Consider the following 27223-nt stretch of genomic DNA (forward strand, 5'->3'; position numbering starts at 1 on the left):
TTAAAATATTCTTTGATACTCCTCTCTTCAGAAGGTGGAACCTATCCCACTTACCCTAGTTGTAGGCTGTACTTGGTGACTCACTTTTTTTTTGAGACACAGTCTCACTCTGTCATCCCAGCTAGAGTGCAATGACACCATGATAGCTCACTGCAACCTCAAACTCCAGGGCTCAAGGGATCCTTCTGTCTCAGACTCCTGAGTAGCTGGGAATGTAAACATGTGCCACTGAGCCCAGACAATTTTTCTATTTTTGGTAAAGACAGGGTCTTCCTCTTGCGCAGACTAGCCTCGAATTCCTGAGCTCAAGCAATCCTCTTACCTCAGCCTCCCAGAGTCCTAGAATTATAGGCACAGCCACCGAACTTGGCCAGTGATTTGTTTTTAACGAATGGATGTGGGAGAAGTGATGATGTGTGACATATGAGACAAAGTCACAAAAAAATCATTTCTTCCAGGAAGAGCCAAATACCATGTGAAGAAGCAACTTGAGCAGTCCTAGGGAGGGGCCCTCATGGCAAGGAACAGAGGACTCCAGCCACAGCCAAGTGAGTGAGTCCAGAAGCAGATTCCCCAGCCCTAGTCAGGCCTTTGGATGACTGCAGCCCCAAAATGTCTCTTCTGCAATGTCTTGAGAGACACTAGGCCAGAACTAATTGTTGACATAAACCCTGAATTCCTGATACACAGACTGTGAGATAATGCCTGTTTCTTGTTTTCAACCAGTAAGTCTTAGAATAATTTGTTACACAGCAATATAGCAATGCAGGTGTCGATATAAATTCAATGCTATTCCTGCTTGAGAATTAGAGAAAGTAGAAATGACCATCTTGATAGAGAACATGTGCATCATAAATGGGTGTGTCCAGCTCATTGCCTACTCATGTGTTCCGATGCCCTGGATAGCACTGTGAAGAGGAAGACCAGTGTGTCATACCTGTTTGAACATGCTGCTAAAATCACATCCTTGAGTAGTCCCAGGACACAGCTGAACCTGCTGCTGGCCAATTATTTCGAGGAGAAACAGCTTGATATCAACAAAGTCAACCTCATAATGATGGGTTCTGGCAAATTCTCTTCAGCATCCAGATGGATAATACTGAACAATTCTACTCAATAGGAGTAGAATTTAGTTACTTGTTTAGTTATCTGGGAAAACGCTGTGTGGCTTAATTACCCTAAGAGATCTATTAGGATGCCTTTCTGTTCAAAGTGAAAAGCCCCTAGGAACAACATCAAGGTTATTTTATGATAGACAATTGGTAATTCCTGCTCCTCAAATAGCACAAGTCAAGGTCATGCTTTATGATGAAGGTTCTTGAACTTTCATACTAAGATATCACCCTCTGCCTGCTATCTCAAGCAGAGTTCTTACAAATAAGGTCCAGAGAAACATGTTCTACAGCGAGTACTCAGAATAACCTGATAGGGAGGCTTTCTAAACTACAACAGACCCTCATCTCTTTGCATCCAGAGAGTCTAAAATGAACACTACCATCATAAGCTACTATAACTAATAGAAGTATGTAAAAAAAAGGAGGGGCCTCAGAAATGTGATAGTGAGATAAGTTTGAAAGCCGCCAATATATCTGAAATAACAATACAAAATAAGAATGTCTGTAAGTGAATGACTACCGAAGGGATTGTAACAAACTGGTCAACATACTGAGGTGGTCAACATAAGGAACTTCCATTGAGTACATGTGGTCCATGCCTGGTCTATGAAAATTAGGTCAACCTGGCTCAGCGCCCGTAGCACAGTGGTTAGGGCACCAGCCACATACACCAAGGCTGGCAGGTTCGAAATCAGCCCAGGCCAGCTAAACGACAACCACAACTGCAACAAAAAAATAGCTGGACATTGTGTCCAGCCTGTACTCCCAGCTACTTGGGAGGCTGAGGCAAGAGAATCGCTTAAGCCCAAGAGTTTAAGGTTGCTGTGAGCTGTGACACCATGGCACTCTACCCAGGGTGACATAGTGAGACTCTGTCACAAAAAAAAAAAAAAAAATTAGGTCAACTTAAGGAGGTGGTCAGTGTAGGCAGGTGGTCAACTATGGAGGTTCATTAGCAATTTTCACTATAGAGTGAAAGAGTTCCCTTTTAAAATACAGTGGAGAAAGCTGTTCTTCCAATAGGACTTTTTAAGGCTATCACTAGAAGAAAGTAACTTGTGTCTACCTTTTTGCCTCATCCAATTAGAAGCCTGGAGCTAAATTTAATGCTCATTTGCAGTAAATATCTTCACTTAAGGGACTGTCATATTTTTTTCTTCCTCTTTCTACATTTCCATTTTCTATTCCTATTCTGACAGCTTTTGCAGTTTTGTTCTTTCTTTTATCCTGTGATGTCTCGATCACTTCTGGAAGCAAGCAGAATATAAATTACAAATTAATAATATGAAACTGGCAGGAGAGATAGGTACTCAAGTTTCCTTCTTTGCCGCAGTTTTCAAAATGCCATTTTCAGAATAAGATGCAAGAAACTACTAGAATATGTAGGCAAATGCCCCTTTAAGGAATGGGCCCATGGAAACAGCTGCCATCAGAGAAATCCCCCCTCCTTCCTGCTAACAAAGCTTCACAACTCTGCATAAAAGAGTTCTCTTTCAAGGCTCAAAGGCAGGTCAAACCACCAGGAGGAAGGTGCCCAGGCAGATAAAAGATACAGGTTGTAAAGCGAATTCCCAGCTCAGGAGCAGAGAGCTGTGTATCTGTCACTCCCACTCTTGTTGGGATGATGTGGCTTATTGTGTAGGTTTTATGCTTCCTCTGGAGGAAAGAACTCTGAGCCATCAGAGAACTGTTGTGAGCTTCTCTTCTTGTGACAGCAATATTTCTGCCTCCTTAAAACCCCCTCTTGAACAGCCTGTAGATGGAAGTGTCTCCAAAAAAGGCAAGTAGAGTTTGCCTCTGGGATGTTCAAATCAACCACCAAATTAGAGGAGGAGAAAACCAGAGAGGGAGAGACCTTCATTACGAGAACATATATGATGGACCAGATGGACAGGGGTGAGAAGGGCCCATCGGAGCTCACTGCACAGGAGCCAACCCCCTCTGGCATAAACTCATGCCCGTGGCCAGCCTCTCCTGGGTGGCAGCGCACCTCTGCTCTCAGTGAGGAGAATGCTAGGCTCACACAGAGCTTTAAAAATATCTCTCCACCCACTGAAAGTTTGATTAATCAGCCAAGTTCTCATCCATGTGTCACACTGGTGGCAGTGATATACACAATAGTGATGTGACAGGTACAAGGAAGACACAAAAGGTCTTATTTGGCAGAAGACAAGGATTCAATGCACCAAAGTTAAAAAGCATGGGCTGTGGAGGCAGGAGGCTGCAAGAATCCCAGGTCCAACAGATGCCAGTTAGAGGATCCCCCAGGGCAAGATTATTTAACTTTTGTATTTTTCCCAGTTGCAAAAATGGGGTTAATAATAGTCCCTGTATGCTGGGATTAATGACAGATTAAGTAAATTAATTCACATAAAGCACATTGAGCAGCACCAAGCACATAGTAAGCACTCAATAAGCTTCAGCTGTGATGGTGACTGTGAAGATAACAACAGTAGTAACAATGTTGAAATTTTTAAGATTATTAGGTATTTCCCAGGTATACAAGACTGTACCTGGCAGAAGCAGCTTAATCAAAGACAGAGAAGGAGAGACCTTCAGGCAGCAGGGAATCTTAGCAAGGCAACCCAGGAATTGAAGCAGACAGAACTTCCTGTGTTTTGTTCCAGAGTTTAGCTATCACTAACACTGCTGCAGGCTGTGGAGATCCATTGAAGAATTATAAGCAAGCAAAGTATTAGAGGATGAAGTGCCATAACCACTGAAAATTACTTTTAACTGATTCGGGTAAAAAAAAATTAAATTAAATTAATGGCAATGGATTTCTGGCTATGACAAAGTAACTACTAAAAGAATAACCCTCCAACTATGTACTACTATGAAACTGAACAAACTATATGAGGCAACTATCTTCAGGCAGTAAACAACAGGCAGCACAAGATTATAAGAAGGGAAATTCACAGGGCAAGCCCCATGCTCACCCTGGCTCTCTGCCTAAAGACAGTTTCCCACCCACAATTCAGGTGGTAACTGAAGAGGCTAGAATCCGTGTGGTAGAGCAGTGGAAAGAATAAAACTATTCAGAGAGGGAACATCAGAAGCCCTTGTGTGGGTTCCCTATGAACACTTGGTTTAAGGCTGGCATATCAAATGCAGTGGAATTCCTGGTGGAATTTGAGATTAAAGAAGATATGCCAAGAAGCATATCTTAAACAGCAAACTTAAGCAAATTGGAAAAATCTCATTAATATCCCAGGCATCCAGCTAAGACAGTAGAAGGAACACATCTTGAAACTAAGGATCATACCAAGATGCCCTAACAGAGAATAAAAATAAAGCTACATAAGTTTAAGGTGGTCATGCAGTAGTTGAGCTAACTCCTAAAACAAAAATCAGCACTATTCGGAAAAAGACAACAGAACATAGAGTCTCTATAATATAGCACTGACAATTTTAATTGTATAGTTAAATATTAACAGGCATATAAAGAAACTAGAAATTTAACCATAGTCTTTTAAAAGTCCATAGAAACCAATTTCAAAATAGCCTAGAGCCTAGATGTTGGATTTAGCACACAAAGACTTTAAAGAGCTATTATATAGGAAAGTAATTTGAAGAATTAAAGAAAACTATTATCTTAATGAGTAATCAGATAGGGTATCTAGCAGAGATATGAAAACTATAAAAAAGAACCAAATATAAATTCTAGATCTGAAACAATTTTTGTATGTTTGTGTCTGTGTCTATGTGTGGGGGTGGGAGGGTGGTTGGGATATTGAGAGAAAGGAGAAGACAGAATAAGAAAGCAAATGCTGAAAAATGTTAAAAATTAGACGAAGGATTTACAGGTAATCATTATATTTTCCAAAACCTCTGTTGATTTGAAAATCTTTTTAAAAGATTAAAGAAATATTTAATATATATGTATATAAAAATGAAAAGAAAAAAGTTATAAGCAAAGGATAACCTAATTGAGTGTGCATTTGAGTAGCATACCTCCAATGACATGGCACTGAACTAATATGAGTGATATCATGGATGAAACTCAAGGATATCAACTCCCAGGGATGCAGCTATCTAGAAAGTGGAACAAGAGCTATTTGGTCAGAGAGGAAAAGTTACAAAATAAGTTAAAAGATCCAGATCTACAGGACTGAGGACTACATGCACGGAATAAAAGGAATAAAAGCATCAAAGATGGCTCCCAGGGCCAGGCGTGGTGGCTTATGCCTGTAATCCTAGCACTCTGGGTTGCCTGAGCTTCCAAGTTCAAGACCAGCCTGCACAGAGCATGACCCTGTCTCTAAAAAATAGCCAGGCATTGTAGCAGGCACCAATAATCCCAGGTACTTGGGAGGCTGAGGCAAAAGAATTTCTTAAGCCCAAGAGTTTGAGGTTGCTATGAGCTATGACACCACAGCACTCTACTGAGGGCAACAAAATGAAATTCTGTCTCAAGAAAAAAAAAAAAAGATGGCTCTCAGATTCTTGCTGTGGGTGACTGGGTATAATGTGATATAATTTCCTGAGAAAAATTCCAAAGGAGGGGCAGTTTTAGACAACAAAGAAAATCCATTCAGCTTCAGATATCTAGAATTTAAAGGACTGGCAGACAACTACAGGGGACTCCAGGTGCCAGGTCTAAAATTCAAGAAGGAGGCAAAACTGGAGATATATATGTTGAAGCCATCAGCACATATGATAGATGCCCCCGTGTATGACAACAAAAACCAACACCAACAGATAAGTGTACATACAGAGCTGGCAGAAGATGAGGGGTACACAACTAATGTGGAGATGACAAACAGGTATAAAAGGGTTGGAAGAATTCCAGCTAAGGACACAGGTACCAAAGAGTGGCAAACTTCAAAAACAAGGATGCAAACAACAGTACCAGCTGCTGCATATGTCTAGAATAAATACTAAGAGCCATCTAGAACTGGCGAATAGGAGGTCATAGAAGGAACCAGGCTGAGGCAGAGCAATGACTCTCTCTGGAAAAGTCTAAATGAATTTAATCAACATGAAAATGGAGCCCCAGTTTTGAAGGGTAGCAGCCTGATATATCTCCCCCAAACTCTAGTTAAAATACCTCCCAAATGTGCATAAGAGTATATCACTAGAAATATTAATTTTGAGGTGTACATATGTCAGAGGCTGAGAATTTTCACTAATTGCAACATAATTTCCACCCACCCTTGGAACTACGTGGCGCATGTGGAAAGCGGACTGCCTTACCACCATTGTTTGCCCCACCAGGATCCACTGGATACACTGACAAGAAAAGATCAAGCAGTCACTCTATACTTCAAAGCAAATGTTTTCCATGGCAACTTATTCCCCAACCTAAACTCACCTCAGCAGTACCCTTTTTCTAAGCTCATCTGGGGAATACAAACACCTTAGCCATGGGTTGGTATGTTCCACCCTGGGTTATTTGTGAGATAGAGGTGATAACCAGAATGTTCCTGGGATGACTGAACTTGGGGTACTAGTTTAGGAACAGGAAGGAGAGAAAGCGAGGGGGGAAAATAAATATAGGAGATAGATAATTCTGTGACCCAGGGTGCAAAGCCACAACAGGGGCAATTAGATCCTACCCTTGCCCAGGAACCATGGACTAGACTAATGTCTTCTAGAAACTGTAGATGACATGCATATCAACCTCCCTCCATGCTAGGGCTAAAAAGGGGGATGTTAGCTCACGTCTGGGATAAAATAAAGAAGAGACAAGCCTTGTTTAGTGACAAATGCTAGGCACACCAAGAACTTTTACATGGTTGAGTCACAAAACAGAACAGACAAAAGCAAAATGTACCATATTTTAAAAATATCTTCTCATACAAGATAAAGGTACCATCATCTGGAAGACTTGGAGAAAGAGAGTTTTATTGTGATATATGTAAATAATATATGGCATGAAACAAAAAAAAATTCATAAGCTGCATACAAGTTGTTCTCAATAAGTGAGCAACTCATTAAATTGAGAGAGAATTTAAAATATGGCCTCAGTGTAACAGGAAGAGGCAGCCACAAGAGCTAACCTAAGATCACGGCTGGAACAAAATGGGGGGTGATTAGATTATATCCTAATAGCTCCAAACTGGAAACCACCCAAATATCCACTGAAAATAAAATGGGTAAATAAACTGAGGTATATTTATATACAGTGAAACACTATATATTGATGAAAATAAATGAACATCTGATAGAGTTAAATTTAATTTAAGCTTAAGATAAGCATCACAAGAATAGTCAATAAATAATACTGATTAAAAACTATTTTTCAAAAATTATAATCGATTTGTCTAAAAAAATTCTACATGATATACTTTAAAAGTAAAAGATACTGCTAAGAAATCTGGTATTTATATTGACTTCCTGGATAGATGTAAGCTCCTTAGAAACAGGCAATGAAAGCCTCTTCTACCTAGAAAGCCTTTGGGTAAATATCCCTATAATGATTGAATGAACAGGAATGAATGAATGTCACCATGGGTCCATCTTCACTGCATTTGTTTGCCTGGGTGATCGTCAACTTGAATCTGAACAATTGGATGCAGCTTTTCGTTATTCCACCTTGAATTTTTTTTTTAAGAGAAGAAATAGAAACTTTCCAGAAGAGAACTGCAGTTGGAAATGTCCTGTGTAGTAAGTGGCTCTTTGCATACCTGTTCTTAGAGGATAACCACTCACAGAAAGGGCACCTCTGACCCTTACACTGAAGGAAAGGAATATTCCATCACTGGGGATAGACACTTAACAGGTGGAGAACCAACCCCCGTAGCCATCCACAATCAGGAGGTTGCAGCTGAAGCAGGGTGGGGTGGTAAAAAGCCAATAAGGATGGTACCAAATTAACACCTGTGCCCAGGGCAGCGTGACCACAGAGGATGCTGCAATTTCCATCCAACACAACTCCCTGTGTGACACCACCTATTCTCTGAGGATAAGTGATTTGGGGTCAGCTGGACATGAAGTGGCCCAGGAGAAGAGTGAGCAAGCAATGCCTTGGAAACCTTGGCTTCCCCAAGAACTGATCCACAGTCATCTGAACCGTCCCTGCCCTTCTGCTCTAAACTCAGAACACATCTGCACCTGCCCAGAGCCCCAAAGATGCTCGCAATAAAGCAGCAGCAGTCATAACTCAGCGTTTACCTTGGCAAAAACTAAATAAATAAGTAGAATGAATCTTCCATCAGAAAATAAATGGCTCTTCTCCAGGCTAAGAGCCTGGATTACTCTTCTGAAGGACAAACACCACATCTTTGCCAGTCGGTCTGAGGCCATAAAGTCCCTGCTTCACTCAATCAGGTGTCCCAAGGCTTCCAGTACTCAGGCTACCCAGCCTGGGCTTGGCGAGCTCTTAGAATCACTCCTTGCTGATCTACCTATTGAAAAAGTGCATTTCAGCCCTGAACAAGCCTGTGCCTGGTTAAAATGGTAAGCTTGTCTGTTTTGCTGCTTGTCCAGGAATGTGGCAGGCACTTCAGCAAGGCACCCAAGTAGGGGGAGAAGGGCTGGGATCCAGTCAGCTGTCCTCTTAAAAGGCCATGCAGCCCAGAAGTGGACCCCAACAATTGCCCTAGCAGAGCCTGGATTTACCAAAGAGAAAAGTCGTTGCTCTGAGAAGTCTCAGAAAAATAATCTCTTAATTATTTACGCCAAAGTTGGGAGAGGGGAAAGGGGAAATGTGGATGATTTCCAAACTCCATTTGGTTAGTAATCTCATGCTTTTCATTAGTTGCTCAAATGTACTGTTGGCATAACTCAGTTCTCATGGCCAGGGCCACTCAGTGGGCCACATACGTGGGTGCTCCCAGTCCCTCCTGCTAACCTGTGACCTAGCCGGAGGAACCTACTCAGATAAACACAAGCAAAAATCTACCCCACATCAATGCACCGCCTACCCTGTTCTCCATTCAGAGCAGACTCCCAAGGGGTAGAGAAAGTCTGGGCCTTGCATTGCCTGCTAAACACGCCAGCTTAGGGCCTGAATGTCTGTGTCCTCCCCAAATGCATATGTGAAAAACCAATCACTAATGTGATGACATTAGCAGCTGGGACCTTTGGGGAGGTGATTAGGAGGGCAGAGCCTTCAGGAGTGAATTAAAGTCACTATCACAAGAGAGGGTTCCTAACTGCAAGAGTGGGTTGTTGCAAAAGAGAGTTTGGTCCTGTCTTGCTCCCCCTCTCTCTTGCCCTCTCTTGCCCATCTGCCTTCTGTCATGGGCTGATGCAGCCTGAAGGCCCTCACCAGATGCCAGCATCATGCTGTTGGACTTCTTAGCCTCTAGAACCACAAGCCAAATAAACTTCTTTTCTTTATAAATTACCCAGTCTGTGGTATGTTGTTATAACAACACAAAACAGACTAAGACTGCACCCTAATAAACCAGACCAAAAACAGCTCTTTCTCCCCTTCTGCCAGTAGGAAGGTGCCATCTATGAATCAGTAAACGGACTTCATGTGAAGTCAGATCTGCTGGCACCTTGATCTTGGGCTTCCCAGCCTCCACAACTGTAAGAAATAGATTTCTGTGGTTACGAGCCACCCAGTCCCTGGTGTTTTGTTATATCACTCCAAACAGACTAAGACACCACCCAAGCACAGACTCGCTCTGATTTTGGGCCATCAGGATGGATTCACTCTCAAAGAAATCACCCATTTCCTGAGTCCACACATCTTTGGCCACCTGAAAGCCAGGAGATCTGAGAGTCCCCACCCTCCTCTCAGGCCACCAATCTGTGCAGACCACAGCTAGCATCTATTGTCCCTAGGAAGCCCAGCACTGCCCACACCACTCCTAGTTCTTCTAATATCTTCCATGCACCCAGGCCACTGAGGCCCATATTCTCGGCTGTCTGATGTAAACAGAATGCATTTAAATAAACACACAAATAAAAAATGGACAAGAGAAGGAAAAGCTATCCAATGACTTGTCCTCTCCATCTCACTCACTGCCTGCCTAATGTAAAGCAAGTTTAGCTTCACTGTCCCAGAGGCAAATGTCCCCACCTTTCTCTTACGAGAAACAAGGCTCACCAATGTGCACCTACAAAGCTCACTGGCTTGGACCATTCCACTTAAGCTAATATGTGGGCGATCTGGGGTAATTTTGACTTCTCTACTGTAGAAAGTAAATTCCAACTTTGTGTTTTAAAATGGTATTATTACAAGCAACACAGCTTTCAAAAACACTAAGGAAACATGATTTTCATTTGGCCTCAGCAGATGCAGTGCCTAGGCAAAACATCAGGCTGAATCGACCTAATTCTCTACAGGAAATAAAAACCCTCCTTCTTCTTTTTTATTTTCATTATTATTTTTTTTAATCAGTGGATTGGTTTATCCAGGATATGGAGAAACTGTCCTAGGATGAATTTAGTCACTATGTTCCCAGGTTTATTTCCCTCCCCAACCCCTGTCCTGAATACCCAGGGCAGTACTGTGTTATAGAAGAACAGATGCAATTAAAACAATTGCTTCTCATGGCCACCTGGACACAGCTTCCAAATGATTCTGATCTGGGCAGGATTCAAAGTGCCATGGCCACAAGTCAAGAGACAGCCATTAACAGGGCTTCAACCTCCCCCATAGCTGGGCCTTGTGGTAAATGACAACACAGAAACAAAACAGTTGGTGGGGAAGGCTCTAGAAACTGGAAAATACTTTTTAAGAGAGGTGACAGCTATCCCTCCCATCAGTATCCAAGGAAACCAAAATATCCTCCATAGATTATACATGGCCCTGGGTCTGTCCCCCACAAAGAAAGCATTTGGGCAGAATTTTGTCTCAGAACTCTTTCCCGTTGCACCATGGTGAGACTTGGCCACAACTGCCCAGGAGGGCAGCGCTTTCACCTCAGCTTCACAATAGCCACAAACACTGCCCATGACAAGGGCATCACAGGAGGGGAAGCTCCTTACCGTCGAGCTCCTCCACAGAGATATTAGCGAGCTGCTCACTGTCGCTGCCAGCAGAGAGTGATCGGTTGAGGTAATTCCCCTTGTACAACAAGCCGGCGGTCACATGGTGGAACGGCATCTTCTCCCTGCTCACGAGAGGGTGGGGAAGGGGGAGAGAAGAACATCATCATTCATTCCTCCTTTCCTTCCTCAAAGGACCATCCGGTTTTCAGACGGCCAGTGTCATTGTTAAAATGACGATCGTATTTCTAGAGGGAAAGCCAGGGCATTGCCAGAGCCCCCGTGATATCTGATTCCCGAAGAATCTCAGCTTCTTCCCTTCTCTTCATTTTACATCTTACTTCATTTTCCCCATGCAACTATGAATGTGAACCACATTGTCCTTGTAAAAACTGCGGCACACCATGTCATCATCAAACTGTCTCTTTATACAAATGAGGATATCCTTTGCTCCTTTCCTTGGCCTCATAAATTTCCCCTTAATGCTCATCAGAAGGGACTGAGCTGCCCAAGGACTGGGCCTCTTGGCTGTGATTGACCAGAGATCCAAGTGTGTCTCACCTCTCCCAGGTAAAACAGAAGCTCCACTCATACAGCTCTTCAGGCAGGTAGGAAATGCCTGAGCTCTCAGTAACTACGTGAATGAGCAGCAGCTGCCCAGCCTGACTCAGGTGCAGATGCAGCTTGCATATGTGGCCTGTGAGCACACATGCTCTGAAACACCAGTCACACCTGCTCTGCTGTACATGGGAGTGATGCCTCAAGGTGTCCCAGACCAAAATCACTTCCAAGCTCTCATGGGAAGTTAAAGTATCCCCTTAGACCAGGCTAACAAATCCTCTCTGTGCCAGATGGTCACCACTAATGCTTAGAAGTTCCCACTGGTGCAAGGCAGGCCAGAGGCTCCAGGTGAGAAGAAAAGCGAGATGATAAGGAGGATGGAAGAACAAGCAAAGACAAGCAAGAGGAGAGGCAGTCAGAAAGGCGGTCCTGTCCAAAGCAGAGAGAGCATGATTCCCGCCCCAACTTGCCCAATCATACTCTGTTACTGTGAACCAGCCCTGAACACTTCAAGTTCTGCTTCTGCATCTAGAAAAGAGAGCTAAGAAGGCTGCTAAGCCTCTGAACAGAATTAGGACCAACCGAAAAAGGAAGCATCAGGAGTCAATCCAGGGAGAGGGAAGGACCCTCCAATGCAGAGCTCCTGGTGGGGTGAACTGGGCAACACTAGACCAGTACAGTGCCTGAGAGGTGAAGGGCTAGCCCAGGAGCACATGGGCAGTGAGTGAAAGTAGTCCTATAACTCAAGCATCCTAAATGCTATTTCTACTAAGCAGGCTCAGCTAAGCACCAGACATTTCCACCCAGATGTCAAACCCTCATTTCAAACTCAAGATGTCTAAAAACGAATTAATTATCTTCCCACAAAATAGGCCGCACTTCCTGACTTCTCTATTTCTATCGAAGGTACTTTTCACTTATCATAACTACTGGGACAACTCTCACAAATGCTCTGGGCCTTGAAAAGTAAAACAGACACATGGCAGAGGCAAGATCCAACTGTCAGCTTCCAAACCTCCCTCAACTCTTTCCATAGCTCACAAAATGTACATCCACAGGCCAATCACAAATGGTAGGATGCTAATTACAAAGGATGCCTGCATTCGCCAATTATAAGCAATACATCTTCAGTTATACTCACGTATAAATAGAACACAAAAATCTTTTTCTGGAAGAACATTTCAATGACCACTTCCTCTTTTTTCCAAATAAATTTTCAGAACAAACAGGTTTAAAAGAAAAAATCAGATGTCCCTTTTCCTTAAAACTAATCCTAATTTCTTGGGGCCATGTGCCATGGTCACTTGAGGATGGCCTGATACCCACCACTATGAACTTTGTGTCCCCTAAAGTTCATGTGTTGAAAACTTAATCCCCAATGCAACGGTGTTGAGAGGGGGCATCTTTCAGAGAGGATCAGGTCACAAGGGCTCAGCCTTCATGAAGGGATTAATGCTGTTATCACAGGGGTCTGTTACTTATTACAGGAGTAGGTTTAGGATAAAAGGATGAATTCTGACCCTTCTATTCTCCCGGTCTCATGCTCTCTTTCCCTTCTTCCTTCCAGCATGGGATGACGCAGCAGGAAGGCCCTCACCAGATGCAGTCCCCTCAACCTTGGACTTCTCAGTCTCCAGAACTATGAAAATAAATCTCTGTTCTTTATTTTAAAAAACCCTGTCCAGGGTATTTTGTCATAGCAGCACAAAACAGACTAAGATGCCTGTGTCCAGGAGATGAGAACTCAACCCGTGTGGTTTAGCTTTGCCCTCAGCCCTGGCCCCAGCACTGAATCAGCCTCCCTAGGTGTTGTCTTAACATGTCTTTGTAACATGGAAAGACACCTGCCCAGATCTTATCTAATTTTACTACCTGGAGCAAGACTCATTGAGGTCAGTACAAAAGCTAAGAATCTTCCTTCCCCTTCCACCACGCACTAGTCTAGTTGCTCACCATTTTAGAAATATTTTCCCATTATTATTTTTTACGTGCATCTGGATGTCTACAGCTTTGGACCTACAACACAAATTTCTACAGACATAATAAGAAGGTTATACTCAAGCAAGCATATGCAACCCACGCTGCAGTTCAGCCCCCGAATAAATGTTGAGCACTTTGCAGAGAAAACTGGTCATAGCTGAATCCCACTTGATAAATATACCAACATAGACTGCTTCTATAAAAAAAAGCAGCTTACAAAATTAGGTACACATTCAGTTCATTTAGGCACTGCACCCAAAAAGCTCAAAAGTCTAGTGGGAAAGAAAACACGTGCAATTGAACCATCCATATAGATAAATAAAGTCATGTTCAAGAAAGGGAAGAACATTATCCCAAGTAAGCTAAAAACAGCTGCTGCAATTAAGGACTAAATTTCACTCTATGCTGCCTGGGGAAACCCAAGCTTTAAGATCCATTCTCTCCTTAACTAAGGAAGAGAAATGTACAAGTTCATCGGCAAGGACAAACCTTGTCCTGAAACTAAAACTTAAAGATGGATCCTTATATAAATATTTTCAAGAGCAGTTTTACTCATTGTGAAATAATATGTAAGTGACTGTTTATCATGTGAACAATCTTTCAGTATTTTATGCAAAGCAGTGCTATGGTTTCAGTGTATGTGTCCCCCTATAATTCTTATGTTGGAAACTAACACACAATGTGATAGTATTGAGAGCTGAGGCCTTTAGATGGTGATTAGGTTAGGAAGGACCCTCACTCATGGGTGAGATTAATGCCTTATAAATGGGCTGGAAGGAATCAGCAAGACCCTTTTGCCTTTGCACCTTCTACCATATGGAAACACAGCAACAAAATGGCATCTTAGAAGCAGAGAGCAGCCCTCACCAGACACCAAACCTCTGGCACATTGATGTTGGAATGCCCAGCCTCTAGAACTGTAAACAATACATTTCTGTTGTTTATAAATTATCTAATTAAGGTATTTTGTTCCAGTAGCAAAAACTAAGATAAGGAGTATGGTTTGATGGTTAAGAAGTAAACTCTTGGTCAAAAACAGTGTTACACCTGGATGGAAGTGGAAGACATTATTCTTAGTAAAGCATCTCAAGAATGGAGAAGCATGAATCCTATGTACTCAATTTTGATATGAGGACAATTAATGACAATTAAGGTTATGGGGGGAAGGAAAAGCAGAAAGAGGGACGGAGGGAGGGGGTGGGGCCTTGGTGTGTGTCACACTTTATGGGGGCAAGACATGATTGCAAGAGGGACTTTACCTAACAATTGCAATCAGTGTAACCTGGCTTATTGTACCCTCAATGAATCCCCAACAATAAAAAATAAATAAATAAATAGTGTTACATTTGATTCCCACTGCTGCCCTTATTAGCCAAGTAATTTACTAAACTTCTGGGATCCTGAGACATATTGAAGAGTACTGAAATAAATATTAAGTAAAGTACGGAAAACAATGAACTTAGCACCAGGCATATGCTCAATAAGTATTGTTAGTAATCATTCGCTAAGGATTATATGAAGCAAGACCCAGGGACAATAAGAAATCATGGGTATATCAGGGTGACAATAAAGCAGGTTTGGTTAACAAAGGAGGCTCCATGAGACCTGACAGGGTGTTAGCTTCATGGAGAAGGTGGCTGGTGTGTGAACCACTGCACCATGGGATCAAGTGTAAACAGCAAAGCACCAGGGGGTTTCAGCACTGAGAGGCCTTTTCAAGAACTAGCTGGATCCTGAAGGGGGCTGCTCTAAAGGAAAGTACCAGAACTGAAAACAAGCCCTTTTCCTGGGTACCAGGGAGGTAGTTCCAGGGTCACATCAAGAAAAAAGTGCTGAGAAGTTAAAAACAAAAGGAGTGGTTCCTACTGACAGAGTCGAGAAACTGGTACATTTCTTAAGAGGGTAATAAACCCAAAAGCCCCACTCACACTGACCTGAGATAATATACTTCTCAAATGGTCAATTTAATGTGTCAACTTGACTTGGCTATGGGTTGCCCAGATATTTGGTTAAACATTATTCCAGGTATCTTTGTGAGACTGTTTCTAGATGAGATTAACTTCTAAATGGGTAGACTGAGTGCAGCAGATGGCCCTCCCCACTGTAGGGATCCACAGCCAATGCCCTGGAGGCCTGAATAGACTAAACCTGCCACGTAAGGGAGAATTCATTCTCTCTGCCTGACTGTCCTCAAGCTGAGTCCAAGTCTTCTCCTGCCTTTGGACTCAGATTTCAACTAGAGATTACACATCTGGCTCTCTTGATTCTCAAGTCTTTAGGACCCAGACCGGAACAAAACCTTGGGCTTTTCTGGGTCTTCAGCTTGCTGACAGCATATTATGGGACTTTTAAAGCTCTATAACTGTGTAAGCCAATTCCTCACATTAAGTCTCTTTATATATGTAAGAAGCTATGTGTGTGTATCTAAACATATATATATTAAACAAACATACAGTTTCTTTGGTTTCTCTACATTACCAAAGACCCAATCACATTGCCCTAGAGTGGCATTCTTATTTTGGACAAAGCACATTCTGTAGGGCCTCTAAAGCAGCACTACCCAAAGTATGGTCTATGGACCACTCCCAGTCACATATCATTTGCTGCTGGTCTGCAGGGAGATGAATACAGGAATTGACAGAAAGGAAATGAAATTTTTATAGCAATTTATAGTATTGTCCCAACATCTAAGCACAAGACTAGTGGACTTGAATTTTATATATTTTTGCTTTTTTATTTTCTTTTTCCTGGTAATTCTTTCTTACTGCATTTTACAAAAGTATCAGTCTACAAAGGACTGAAACTTAAAACAACAAGAACAAAAACCAGTCCTTCCTCACAAATAGCTTAAGAGGCACAGCTCCAAAGTACATTATTTAAGTTGCATAGATTTGTAGTAATGGACCACAGAGAGAGGAAGAAAAACATCTGGAGAAATCCATTTTAACTTGTCCCTGAAATGTTTACAAAGAACTTAAGAGATTTTAAAAGTCTTAGATGGACTTTTAAAAGAAGGTAAAAGACCTCAGTTGATTCTTGAGCTCTCTGCAGAGTGCTGGAGAGTACATGGCATCCACTGAGGACTTGGTAGAGATTGCTATCCTCCAATTACCAAACATACAAGGGACAACATTGATCCTGCATTCTAAAAGTTAAAGAGCCTACCAAGCTCTGATAGGGCTTTTGCCAAATTCCCCTAATATATGCAGGAAGCCCTGGATAGAGCTTTTGCCAAATTCCCCTGCAATACACAGGAAGGCTCACAAAAATAATGATACTCCCAGCAACACCAATAGCAGAGTATGGAAGAAGGTTCCATGAAATCAGCACAATTAGAATTGGAAGGACTATAGTTAATGGTGTAGCCTTGAAGTCAGATAGTAAAGGGATAAGAAGAAATTTTCATCTGCCCAAATTCTCATCTTCCCAAAGATGACCAACTACAAGAGCAGGCAATCATTTCCCCCAACTGTACAGGAATTGCTTTTATTAAGCAGCCAAGGTCAAATCCCACCTTCCTTACTACCATTGTGAAGCAGCAACTTCTTCCTCTAGCTTCTCATGGATTGTAACTCCCAGTATGGAAGGTGGCTAAGGAATAAATGGTCTAGGCTTTCCTAGACGTGAAGATAAGAAATGCACATGAAGATAAGAAATTGACTGTAGGCACAGACGGTGGTGAGAGGGACCCCAAAAGTAATGATGAGGATTATGATTTTTTGTGCATTGCTTCTGATTAAGGAAGTACTGTAGAAGACCTCAGATAACCCAGAAATATATATATTTGGCTCAGAGCCCAAGAGCTAGGTTGTGGGGACAAGAAGAACCATCTTACTCCAGCAAAGATGCCCTATATGAATGCCAACTAGACACTGGACATTTGGCCAAGTACTTATAAAACAGTTTTGTTCCCTTGTTAAAATCCTGCAGGGGCATGCCAATTGGCAGACACTGGATTTGGACCGGTCTCAAAACAGACAAGAATGAGTAAGCAGAAAACACTAATGTGGGGATATGTGTAAAAGTTCTGCATCATTAAAGAATGAAGTACTTTCAAGAAGGAATAGAACAGAGACCTAACGACAGCGACAAGACAAAAAAGGAAATTTTCACTTTACATCAAGTTTCTGTTTTATGTCCTAAAAAAATAAAAAATAATAATAAGCAAGGTGTCTATGAAATAAGAATGTAAATTCATAAAGAAATATCAGAGTAAGGCAAAGAGATATCAAGGCAAAAGGAAAAGACAATAGGCTAAGAGTTAAACTGATCTGGCAAAGGTGCAGGGCTTTGCAAACAAGGAGAAATCCAAAACAGCAGCAGAATGAAAACCAGCATAAATGCTTATAAAGAATATTTCAAACAAATTATTTTAGCTAATAATATATTGCATCCATGGTGCCACGGCCAAGTTTAACATATGCTAATATTTTGCCTTATTTGCTTAAATTTAAAAAATAGATAGACAGATAGACAGACAGATAATTACACAGAAGGTCTGCCCATGTCCTCTATTCCTCCACCTCCCTCCCTCTACAGTGATACCTCTACCTGGGATCTGGAATGTGTCCTTCTGATCCATGTTTTTAGATTTGTCTACATTTTAATTTAACTGTTTAGAATACATTATAGTACAAATGTACATAAATGATACCACACCATAAATACATTTTTGCGACTTTCAGGTTTCACTCCATATTGTGCTTTTGGGATTCATCCCAAACTATACGCATACACCTGGTTGATTCTTTTTTTTGTTTGTTTTAAGACAGTCTTACTCTCTCACCTAGACTGGAATCCAATGCCACAATCATAGCTCGTGGCAACCTCAAACTTCTGAGCGAAGCCATCCTCCAGCCTCAGCCTCCCAGTAGCCTGGACTGCAAGCATGTGCCGCCATGTCCAGTTAATTTTTTTTCATTCTTTTTAGTAGAGACAGGGTCTTGCTATGTTGCCCAGGCTGGTCTCAAACTTCTGGCCTGAAGCAATCCTCCTGCCTCCGCCTCCTAAAGTGCTGGAAAGTTAATTCATTTTTAACTGCTCTATAGATAATTTATCCATTTCCCAACTTACAGAGAAGTATCCTGCAATGACTATCCTCATGTATAATACTGTGTATCTATTTTCAAGAATTTCTCAGAACTGTATACCTAGATAAAATATTTCTGGGTTTTTGAGTATATGAATTTCACCTTTACTGGGTTTAGCCAAATAGCTCTCTAAAGTAATTGGTTATCTTCATGTATTTTGTACCTATTTTTACATAACAAATTACCACTGAACTTAGAGGCTTAAAGTAACAAATAGGTATTATTTCACAGGTTCTGTGGTCAGGAATCAGGAGCTGCTTAACTGTGTGGTTCTCAAGAGTCTCCTGTGGTTACAGTCAAGACATCAACTGGGGCAGGAAGGGCCACTTTTCCAAGGTGGCTATTCACAAGATGTCCTGCTTTCCCATGGGCCTCTCCAAAGAGCTGCTCAGGTGTTCTTATGACATAGCAGGTGGCTTCCCCCAGGCAAGCAATCCAAGAGATGGAAGGAGGTCTCTCTTATAACTTGGTCTCAGGAATCACACACCATCACTTCTGAAACACTGAATTCATTACAGTCACTAAATATGGTCCACACTCTGAGCGAAGGGAATTAGGCTCCACCTTCTGAAAGACGAAGTTATCAAAGAATTTTTTAAACTGTCATAGTGGCTATAACAATTTACAGATCCACGATTAGTCTAAGAATGTGTCTAGTTCCCGCACATCCTTGCCAGGACTTGGTATTATCGGTCTGTTTCATTTTCTTCTTAATTGGCTTTCCTTAATTGCTAGCTTAAGCATCTTTTTATCATTCTAATGTTCTCTTCCAAAATGTGCTTTTCACATTTATCTATTGAATTGTTTATCATTTTTGTATTGATTTGTTCTTACGTGTTATTTTTGTCCAGTATTTCAGTTCAATCTTATTTTCACTACCCCGCTTATTAGTCATTATTATTGTTGTTGTCACTGTTATTTCTTACCACCATTTATCTAGATTTTTCCAGAAGTTTCCCAGTTTCTCTGCTCATCATTGCTTCTTGCAGGATACTCTTTCCTTCCAGGGTCACTTCCTTCCTTTTATGAAAGTGTCAGGACCTTCATAAAAAGTGCTATAAATGGCAAGCTTTCTATGTTTTTGTATGAAGAAAAAGTCTTTATTTCAACTTTATTTGAACTGTAGTTTTAACGTAGAGAATTAAAAATTATTTCCCTGAAAACATTTTGTTGCTGATGAGAAGTCAACTACACAAGTTTACCTATTAATACTCATTCTGGAAAATTCTAAGTCATTATATTTTCAGATACAGGCTCTCTCCAAATCCCTTTATTCTCTCTTCTGTAAACTGCTATTAGATGTACGTTGGACCTCTCTCTTATTATGAGGATTCTAAATAAAAATGAACTCCAACATTCAAAAGCACTTGCACAAAAATTGGAATATAGAAGTGAGATAAAAGCAATAGTATATTGGTAAACGTTTACCATTTAGTTTCAAAAAAAAAGGTCTAGATTTGTAGCACTTTCTCATTACCATGGTGTAAGTAATGGCCAAACCCAAGCTCCCAACATGATGGCACTACACACAGTTAGAAAAACACATGCAGCAGTATACCAGGATACAATATTTCCACCATCCAAACACAATAGACTAAATTAATCACAGAATCACACTCATAATAAAATTTAGAATAATGATTAGGAAGTGATGAGTTTTAAATATTTATTACTTTTGCTTTTTAATATATTTTATTGTAAGCATTACATTTCATTTAAGAATGACTGCATATAACCAGCTAAGGAAATCCCTGAAATTTTAAAAGTTGGCTCTCACAAGCCAGTACGACCTGGTTCCAGCACGTCACTGGATGAAAGCCATTTTTGTGCACTTCCTGACTGTTTCTACAGGAAAGAAAAGTCGTGGAAACATGACATTTTCCTGCGGCAATGTACCTTTGTCTACTCTTCAGTTTCCTGGCTGCGACAAAGCAGTTAGGTTAATAGCAGTCACAGTAGCAATGGCTCATGAATCCTTAGATCACATCTCTGGGGGACCATTCTCCAACTTTCCAGGAGCCAAGTATGCAGGGACAGCATACTCCAGTGGCAGCCTCTGTGGTGGTAACTGTCCTGGAGGCTTGCCTCTGAATTATTTGGGAAGTAATTCTGGACATCTACCTAAAATCTACTCCTTTGGCCCTTGAACAATTTTGAAAGCATCAAATCCCTTGCATTAAATCTCTTCCTGCTAAAAATCCCTTACCAGTCGTTAAACTAAACCATGACTAATATATATCATTGTATCTCCCATGTTCCTTAAGCTTTTTCAAATTTTTTATATTTTTATCTGTATATTTTATAAACAATTTCTTCAGCATTATTTTTGAGTTCACGAATACGCTTTTCAGTTTTTGCTTAACTCATAGTTGAATCTGTCTACTGAATTTTTCATTTAAATGACTATGTTTTCCATTCCTACCAGTTAAATTTAGTCCTTTGATAAATCTCTTATTTTTTGCTGAGTATGAATCTTTCATTGCAATTTTTATTCTTTCTTTCACCTTTTAATCATTTTTAACTGAACTATTTCATACTTTCTTTCAGAATGTTATTCTATTATCTTCACTTCTTTTCTTTCTTGAGACAGAGTCTCACTATGTCACCCTCAGTAGAGTGCTGTAGCATCACAGCTCACAGCAACCTCAATCTCATGGCCTTAAGCAATTCACTTGCCTCAGTCTCCCAAGTAGCTGGGACTACAGGGGCCCACCACAACACCTGGCTATTATTTTGGTGTAGTTGTCACTGTTGTTTGGCAGGCCCAGGCCGGGTTCGAACCCACCAGCACCGGTGTATGTGGCCAGCACCCTAGCCACTGAGCTACAGGCACCAAGCCTATTATCTTCATTGCTTAAGGCAGTAATCCTCTTTTTTGTACTACACTGACTTTTCCTGGTGGCAAGTTGTTTCCCAACGTGAAATGGGAAATCAGGGTGGTCTGTCCTTTGTTGTCGGAAGGACCAAAGCAGCATTTTCAGCAAGTGCTGCTTTTTCCTTCAGAGTCCCAAGAGCACCCACAGCACAGGTACCACAGATATCTCACCAGTTGGCTACTTTTTACAATTCCTCATCTCAGAAGCTTGCTTGTGGGTAGTGTAAATTTGGATTGCACATCCCCTTGGACACATTTGTCACTGGAGGCTTTTTCTTTTGTAGCCATTGCTCTGGGTAAAAATAAGCATCATCACATCTCTGGAAAAGGAGGGAGACAAAGTCTTGTCCCCCTTTATAGAAGAGAGTGCTAATCAATTTGTGTCACTATAACAGAATACCATAAACATTTATTTCTCATAGTTCTAGAGGCTGGAAGGCAGAAATCAGGGTCTCAGCATGGTCAGGTTCTTTGTAAAGTCTCTTCTTGGCTTGCAGGTGGCCATCTTCTCATTGTACCCTCGTGTGGTAGACGGCAGAGAGAGCTCTGGTTTTGTCATCCCCTAATCAGGGAACTGATCCCACTCATGGGGGCTCCACCCTCATGACCAAATTACCTCTCAAAGGGTTCACCTCTTAATACCATCACATTGGGATTAGAATTTCAACATATGAATTTTGGGTAAACACAAACATCAACCGTAATAGATGGGCAGCCAAGCCAGGATCTCACTTCCTACCCAAGAGAGTTCAAGACCACACCTTTCACCACCGTGCAAACATTAAAACCCCCAAACACCAGAGCTCTTATAGACTTTCCTGTTCTACAGTAACACTCACTCCTACGCTAAGGTCTGTGTTTATCTTTCCTTTCTTTCTTTCCAAACTAAGTTATTTTCTCAGTCAGAACCTAGTAAGGAAAACAGAAAACAGGTAGTTCAATGGAAGGACTTAAAGTAGCTACTAAGCTGTTGGAAGGGCAGAAAAGCCAAACAGAGATAAAAGAGGTTAGCGATGGCAGAAGCTTATTCCCATCCCTAGTCTGGAAGACAGGGAGAGGGTGATATTATCAGAACTTCAACTTGGGTTGCCAGAAGGAGCTAGAACCTGGTAGGGCTGCCCAGTAAGAATTAGAACCATGAAAGGAGGGACTTTGCTCTGCCAAGATCCAGAGCAGAACCACTGGAGAGAGAAAGCCACTGCTAAAGACACTTGTCAAAAGCAGATAAAGATGGAGGGAAACACTCTAATCTCCCTCTGTTTCCTCATTTCCTGCTGGTGCCTTCCTTTGGCCAAATCAGCCGAAAGCCTATAGCCAGGGAATCTGGAAATGTAGTTTTCAAGAATTAGTCCCTGCGAGGCAGAACAGAGCAGGGGGAAGAAGGCAGATGAATCTGTAAGAAAGCCGGGAAATGCCTGGCAGAGGTATGTGTTTAAATTTTTGTTCCATTTTACCCAGCACTTCTACGTTTATAGCAGGAAAGGAATCGTGTTAGCTCAGGGACCACGCTGACAGAACTAGATATCCTGGCAACATTTCTGAATGTCAAAGACGGGGAAGAATTCTCCAAGCATCCAGGTAGAAAGTGCAGGTTAGCCACAAAGGAACAAAATGAGACTCGGTTTCCTGCAGAAGAAGTGGTCACCATCACGACATCATCTCCGTTGCTCCCTTAAAAGGGTCACTTAGATTAAAATGAGTAGAAGAAGTTTAGCAACTGAATGACTGGCGAAGATTTTTAGGCAAATGTGATAGCAAACAAAGTTCTGGCTTCAAACTAAAAAGCATTGAAAGTACAATGAAAGTCATTTTATGTTTAAGAAGAATAAAATTAAAAATGATAGCAAATGTCACAAATCCCAATATACTGCATATCAGAGCATTATAAAGTAAACATAATTTAAATATAAAGGAAAACTAATTTTTTTAAATGCTAAAGATTTTAAAGATGTACTTAAGTCTCCAATAAAAAAATTGCCTAGACAAACATTAAAAACGGAAAGATGTTTTAATATGCTGTCTTAAATATTGTGTGAGTCAAAGTTTAAATTAAAATTGTCATGACAGGCTATCTTTAAAACAACAAAATGGATGGGGGCAAGACACGATTGCAGAGGCACTTTGCCTAACAAATGCAATCAGTGTAATCTGGTTTATTGTACCCTCAATGAATCCCCAACAATAAAAATAAATAAATGGAAATAATAGTTAAAAATACGTCATATGAAGTATAGCAAAGAAGTATTCAAAAATAAATTATGCGAATGCTTTCATTATCTTAAAGACAAAAATATTAAGACTGAATAAATTGTCAATGCTAACTTTGCAGAAAATAACAACAAAATAAATGGAGAAAACAGAAAAAAATAAAGTGATGGAAGAGATGATTAGAAAACAGATAAATTAAAAAAGCTAGTTCTCCTAAACAAAAACAATAAGCAAGACAAATCTTTGACAAGTTTATTAAAACAAAGCAAGCACAAATAAACAGCCTTCTAAAATATGAGAATTCAACATGTAACACTAGATTAATAAATTTTAATATGCTGGTTAAATGAATGATTTTGCTCTCCAAAATTGAATTTTTTATTGATAGCAATGTGATTTATATTATTCATGCTTATTGAAAATCTTGACTTAACACTTTGTTATACGGCGATTTGCAAAACTGCTTTTAGGTTGAATTTATTTCCAGTCCTGATTTTAATGTCTCCCATAACCAAAAATATACCTCAGAAAGAGAGACAGATCCAAAAGGAATGAGAATGTCATTGGCAGTATTTACAAAAATCACAATATTCATTCTTCAATTCCATCTGAAAAGTATGCCAACGTTTTTGCTGACATTTGGCTGGTAAAGTTTTATCTTGCCTAATGTCAACGGATGATTTTGCAAACTGCCTGAAAGCAGTTGAATTTTCATATTTTTACCAAACGGGTCCAAACACTTGATCTCTTCATTTGAAAGTTTCTTAAACAGTTCACAAAATTTCGTTTCCAGATTTCTGAACTTCATAGATTTGAGTTGGTAGATAGCATACTCAATATCATTTTTTTTAGCAACAAAATCACATAATGGTTGAAACATGTCCAAAAATATTCATTTTCCAAAATGCTCTTTCCATAGCATGAGTTTCCTTTGAAAAGCAGTTACTTCCTCCATACTTGTTAAAAATGTCATCTCTAACTGAGTACAGTCAACAGCATCCTGCCATCTCAGAACAGATCAGAAAATGAGGATCATTTGCCTGTTTATGAGAAAAACCTCATGGCTCTTCTTTGTATTTGACAACTCTTTAAGAACTTTACCCCAAGATAAGACACACACTCACTGGGGCACAAAGCAGCCATCTGTAGCCATTTTCCATTTCATCTCAATGATGTAGGCCAGATTTCATTGATCATGAGAGTGGTTATAGATAAACATTTTAAGTAATTTTTTTGAGGTTTTTACATTGTTTTGGCCAATTTTTGTCCAATCTGATGAGCTTATCAGTGTTTTAATTCATAAAGTAATGGATAAAGGGCTCCTTCAGGGAGCAAAGGGACTGCAAGCTTAGCTGTTGTCTTGAAGTCCAAGTGGGCCTGCTGCATCAGTATGACCCAAAACCTGGGGTTTCTTGATAGACATCTTTTTAAGTCTCTTGCCCATTTTCTGAGTTTAGTCTAGTTAGAATGAACTGATATAATTTGTAAATTCCTCAATCAGGTACTTGGGTCACAAGTCACTAGAAGCAAGCTCATGAGGAAAGGTCCCCCATCAACACCCTCAGACGGGAGATGCCACCCTTCCATGAACACTTCACGCCACACCAGTGGGCACGTGAAAAATTGAGGGTGTCAATGTCACTCTCCAGTTATTAGTCAAGTGTAATTTTTTCCCTTTTTTCTTATACCCTAAAAGAACATCTTACAGACCCCACTATGAAAATCACTAGCAAGATATTACCATTAAAATCAAGACAAAATGCCCATGACCTCCACTATTAAATAATACCATACATGGATCATTACAAAAGTTTTGAGATACATAACAACCAAGAAAGCATCTGCAGCCATTCATCTCATTGAACGAGAAAGGAACAAAGGTGCAAATGGGAACAAACGAGGCCCTCTCAGCGACACTGATAAGCTGAGCAAGTTGAAACTTGCATGAGTGAAACAAAAAGGACGCTGTCAACTGTGTTTCTTAAAAGTGAAATAATAGACCTTAACGCAGTGTGTCTCAAAACTTTTATAGTGACCTACATGCTAGAAATTCTACTTACTGCAGTAAGACATGAACAAAAATAAGATACTATTTAAAAGGAAGAGGCCAAAGGGGGGGAAAAAATCAACTAATCAAAAACCTAGAGTGGAAAATAGGTAAATATTTCACTCATCTTTCCTAGTTAAGGGAAAAAACTCTTTTAAAACTATTTAAAGCCACATAACAAAAGAAATTACAAAGGAAAAGATTGATAGCCTTGCCAGTATAAAAATATAAACTTCTAAACATTATAAACCACCATAAATGAAAGTAATAGGTAAAGTAATAGGTATAAGGAGGCCATGAGTTGACAATTCACAAAGCTGGAAAGACAGAGAACTAATAGTATATGTAAAAATAAAACATGATCTCACAAGCAACCAAAGAAATACAGCTTTTAAAAAGATTTTGTTATCTGCTTTTTCAACATGGAAGGGTTTTGTTTTGCATTGTTTTTGTTTTTAACGTGCTGGGGAGAAGTAATGGTACTTGTGGATGTGGAAACAACAGCTTAGAGAAAGCAATCTGGCAATGAGGTGCTGAAAGTCAAAACAATGGTACTCTACCAATTACATATTTAGTTTGAAAAGGAAGAGGATTACTATTAAATCACATGGTATTTTGGGAGCATTGAAGGAATTTTTCTTTCTCTGAAGAACATTGTACAATGATATTTTTATGGAAAATAAAATAAAATATTTTCAGAGATAAAAAAAAAAAATGGTACTCACCCTTTGACCCAACAAATCTAGTTTTCGTTTTTTTGTTTGTTTGTTTGTTTGTTTTTGCAGTTTTTGGCCAGGGCTGGGTTTGAACCCACCACCTCCGGCATATGGGGCCAGTGCCCTACTCCTTTGAGCCATAGGCACCGCCCAAATCTAGTTTTTTAATCCATCCAGAGATAATAATCAAAGATTTGTTCCCTAAAAAATTTCATCATGTTGTATTTAAAAATGGAAAGAAAAGATAAGAAAGACAAAAAATGAGGGAGAAAAGGATAGCTAAAAATATAGAAATTGATAAGAAAAGTATATTCATATCAGAATATGCTGTGGTCAATGAAGCTTACTAAAATTTTACTGTCTGGAAATCTTAAAACTATATACTGTTAACCCCAAAAAGTATTTCAAATGGGAAAACTGAACATGCTTTTCTCTCCTAAAATCCCATGACAATCATGACCTAGAGGAACCAAATGAAATTAATGCATAGATACAGGTGTGTATTTATATAACAATTATGTTTATAAATACATACAAGCATATAACATGCTTCATCATCAGTCAAAAAAATGGGAAATCCCTAGAATGCAGATATAACTCATCCATTTTTATGGCTGAGGCTGGACAGAGTGAGTCCAGGCTGAACAAATGCAAAGGGAAGGAAAGCCCTGGTGGAAAATGACGCCGTGGAACCCCACAGAGCACACTCCTCTGACTTAGCAGGTGCCCAGAGCTGGAATGGA

The 27223-nt window shown here is 40.4% G+C and overlaps 1 protein-coding gene across 5 annotated transcripts in view; it reads right to left on the reverse strand.

Moving 5' to 3' along the window:
- Window positions 1-27223, reverse strand: part of CALN1 (calneuron 1) — a 625091-nt gene that overhangs the window by 499093 nt on the left and 98775 nt on the right. For 3 of the 5 annotated variants that reach the window (XM_053556329.1, XM_053556328.1, XM_053556326.1), the window contains exon 2: window positions 11004-11128. In XM_053556329.1, coding sequence (XP_053412304.1) covers window positions 11004-11121 — 118 coding nt within the window. In that variant the 5' untranslated portion in view covers window positions 11122-11128. Of the gene's footprint in view, window positions 1-11003; window positions 11132-11564; window positions 11667-27223 lie in introns of those variants that run through there. The other 2 variants (XM_053556327.1, XM_053556330.1) reach the window with 2 other exon arrangements.

This window comes from Nycticebus coucang, chromosome 12 (assembly GCF_027406575.1).
Source record: "Nycticebus coucang isolate mNycCou1 chromosome 12, mNycCou1.pri, whole genome shotgun sequence".
In the NCBI taxonomy this organism is placed as follows: domain Eukaryota; kingdom Metazoa; phylum Chordata; class Mammalia; order Primates; family Lorisidae; genus Nycticebus; species Nycticebus coucang.